At 38.0% G+C, this 3,046-nt stretch overlaps 1 protein-coding gene across 1 annotated transcript; it reads right to left on the bottom strand.

Annotated features, from left to right (window-relative positions):
• Positions 1 to 377: 377 nt before the first annotated feature.
• On the bottom strand, positions 378 to 2,633 carry LOC110914462. Its single transcript, XM_022159250.1, has 3 exons — positions 2,261 to 2,633; positions 1,924 to 2,158; positions 378 to 1,494 (listed from the first exon to the last, which is right to left on the bottom strand). The coding sequence occupies exons 1-3, from the start codon at positions 2,631 to 2,633 to the stop codon at positions 378 to 380; spliced, it is 1,725 nt and encodes a 574-aa protein (XP_022014942.1).
• Positions 2,634 to 3,046: the final 413 nt, after the last annotated feature.

Genomic DNA, 3,046 nt, shown 5'->3' with positions numbered 1-3,046 from the left:
AGATAATTGATTAGAAAATAGAGATATCACTTTAACATATGTTTCTCATTAATATTTTACTAGAAAATCCGGCAGCAGTTTGGTATACAACTTATGATTCCGTGCCAAATGAGAAACACACATTACCTATATATAGGCATCAGATTCCGCTTGAAATGACCACATGTCATTCAAGCGGAATTACAACATTTGATTTCGCTTGAAATGAACATATGTCATTTCAAGCGAAATTACATTTAATTCATATAAAATTACATTCTAGCCCCTATAAACCTTATACAAACATGACCTAGACTAAGACGTAGGCTATAGACATCGTGCACTAACAAACTCCCCCTTGGATACAGCCGGATTCTTTAGTCTTGGTCTTCATCCCTTCACAGCGACTTGAAAGTTTCTTCTCTCTGCTTAGGCTTTCGTGCCAACATCTTCCTAAGCTTCTCATTTGCTTCCACTACTTCCTTTTCTTTAGCTGTCATTCTCTGGTTTAGAGTATGTCTCAGCATATTGTCTTTATCTTCTTGTGCCTTCCGTTCTTTCTCTCTCTTTAACTTCTCTTCCTCTTCAATCTCTTGCCACTTTGAATTCCATTTGTTGTCAGCATTGATGCCCTTTTGAAAACAAACAGACACAACTCTCTGAAACTGCATAGCTTGTTCCCTATCTTCAGCTTTAAACCATATCTTGTTCACAAACAAACATTTGATGTCTTTCGCAGAACAATTCATCAGCCACAACGGATCATACACAAAGATTTCTCTGATCTCATTCTCTGCCCTATACGTGATCACAGCTTCAGTTGAAATACAGCTGTACACCCAACATACAAAACCTTTGTAGAAATCTTGTTCCATTCTCGTCACAGGGATGTTTTTGATCGCTCTTGGCTTTTTCACATGCAGTATCGTCTCTTCATTACCAGTTTCAGGATTAACCCTTCTCAACTTCTTTGGGTAATGTGGCTTCCAGTGTTTGAAGTTTTTCAGCGATTCATACTTGATCAATCCCCACATAGGCACATCGTTCTTTCTGATCTTATAACCCAAAGTTCTCACCTTAGACAACTCTTCTACATCCCACCAAGGTAGGGACATAATATCATGTAGACGTTTAAAATACTGCACACCGTATTCTCTTCTGATCGCGTATGCATTAACATGAGGTAGAAAACCCCAACTAATGATATCACCCAGCGAAACATCTCTATCTCTTTTGTAAAACTTCAACGGACGCTTGAACTTCCTTTCAGTATCTTTATGGAACCAGTTCTTTCTTTCTTCTTTCTGTGGATCTTTTGTCGCTCCGTCAAAGTTCTTATCTTTCAAGATTTCAGCAACTTTCCTTCTTAGTTCATCTTTATTCTCTTCACTAAAGAATTCAACCAGAGTTGGAAATTCTAAAGTATCTTCATTCACACTATCTTCATCTGTACAATCCTCAACCTCAACCCTGTCATAAACGTCTGCCTCTTCAACATACTTGTAGGATCGTTTGCTGACCCAAATGAGTCTATCAGAGGAGTTTTAATCAGTTACAGGTGCGGAAAACCAGTAACTGATGTAGAAACAGATATCAATTCACTTAAATCACACTTTTGATTGATATTACAGCTTGTACAGTCAAATGGAAAACCGGCAGCACCTCGGTATCCGTAAACAAGAACTCTACCTCTGATTTCACTCCTGAACCTATATATAGTACTCGTGATTCCGCTCGAAACGTCCAAGAACCATTTGGAGTGAAATCAACAACATGCTGATTTCGCCCGAAATCACCATTAGGAGTGAAATCACCATTAGGAGCGAAATCAGCTTCTAAACATCCTAAACTTTGACATTTTCTCTTACAACGTGCCCTGATCTAACAATCCTAGTCTAAGACTCGATACAAGACGAAGTCGACAGATGTATGCACCAACAATACTTGTATTCATACTCAGGTTGTTGGTTGATATCGAAAGCATTCAGCTCATCTTCAAAATCAAACTTAAACTCATCTTCATTAACATTAAACATCTTGAGGACTTCATCCAAAGTATACGTATGCCTAATTTCTCCTTCTTCTACATCAGGCTCAATACAAAGAATTAACTTCTCAACTTCATCGACATTCTTGTCATCCACTTGCTCCCCCTCACTTTCAGCATCATCATCATGATCTTCATTTGCATCATCATGCATTAAATCATCAATATTTTGCTCTTTAGATGCTTCAGTAACAGTAACACCCGTACCACCCTAATCGTCATCATCATCATTACCATCGTCATCACTGTGACTGCTAGCAGAGAATACTTTTTCTTCATCATCATCCTCTTTATCATCATCCCCTTCATCGTCATCCTCTTCGTCATCATCCTCATCGTCATCTACTTCATCATTAGCAATATCTTCAAGTAACACATCTTCTTCAAAGATAGCTGACACAGCAACAGGATTCTGAATAGGAGACTCAGGATCAGTAGCTAGAACTATTGATCTTTCTGCAACTTCAGAACCTTCAACACCTTTTCCTTTATACTTCATTTCGGCATCAATTTCAGCTTGGCGTTTTGCCCTTAACTCTTCAACCTCTATCTCCTCAAACCTCTGTTCAATAGACTTTCCGAGCATATTCTCAAGAACTTTATTCATCATATACAATTCATGCTCTTTCACCGCTTTAGCAGCTTCAAGTTCTATATTCTTCAATTCAAAGTACTTGTTCTGTTCGTCTCTGCGTGCCTTTTCTTCCTCCAACTCTGCTACTTTTACTTTCAAGATATCAATTTCATTCTAATCTGCTTCTATTTTCTTCAGCAAAGACTTGTTTTCAGACTCAACTTTCTTAACACGCATTTCAAGAATCTTTTCACGATCTGCTAATCTTTTGTTTTCAACCAATACTGCATTAACTTTCTTTTCAACATCCTTAACTTGTACATCACTTGAAAATTGAAATCCCCAATCTCTTCAAGAGAAATTCCTTCTGGTGGAATATTTAGAAAAGATTTGTATCCAGAAGAACCAGGTGTGGTTTGAACATGTGGTTGTGAAGGTGATGGTGT

The sequence above is a fragment of the Helianthus annuus genome, chromosome 15 (assembly GCF_002127325.2).
Source record: "Helianthus annuus cultivar XRQ/B chromosome 15, HanXRQr2.0-SUNRISE, whole genome shotgun sequence".
NCBI classification, from domain to species: domain Eukaryota; kingdom Viridiplantae; phylum Streptophyta; class Magnoliopsida; order Asterales; family Asteraceae; genus Helianthus; species Helianthus annuus.
The sequence above is the reverse complement of the archived record's forward strand: the minus strand, read 5'-3'. Positions and strand labels throughout refer to the sequence as shown.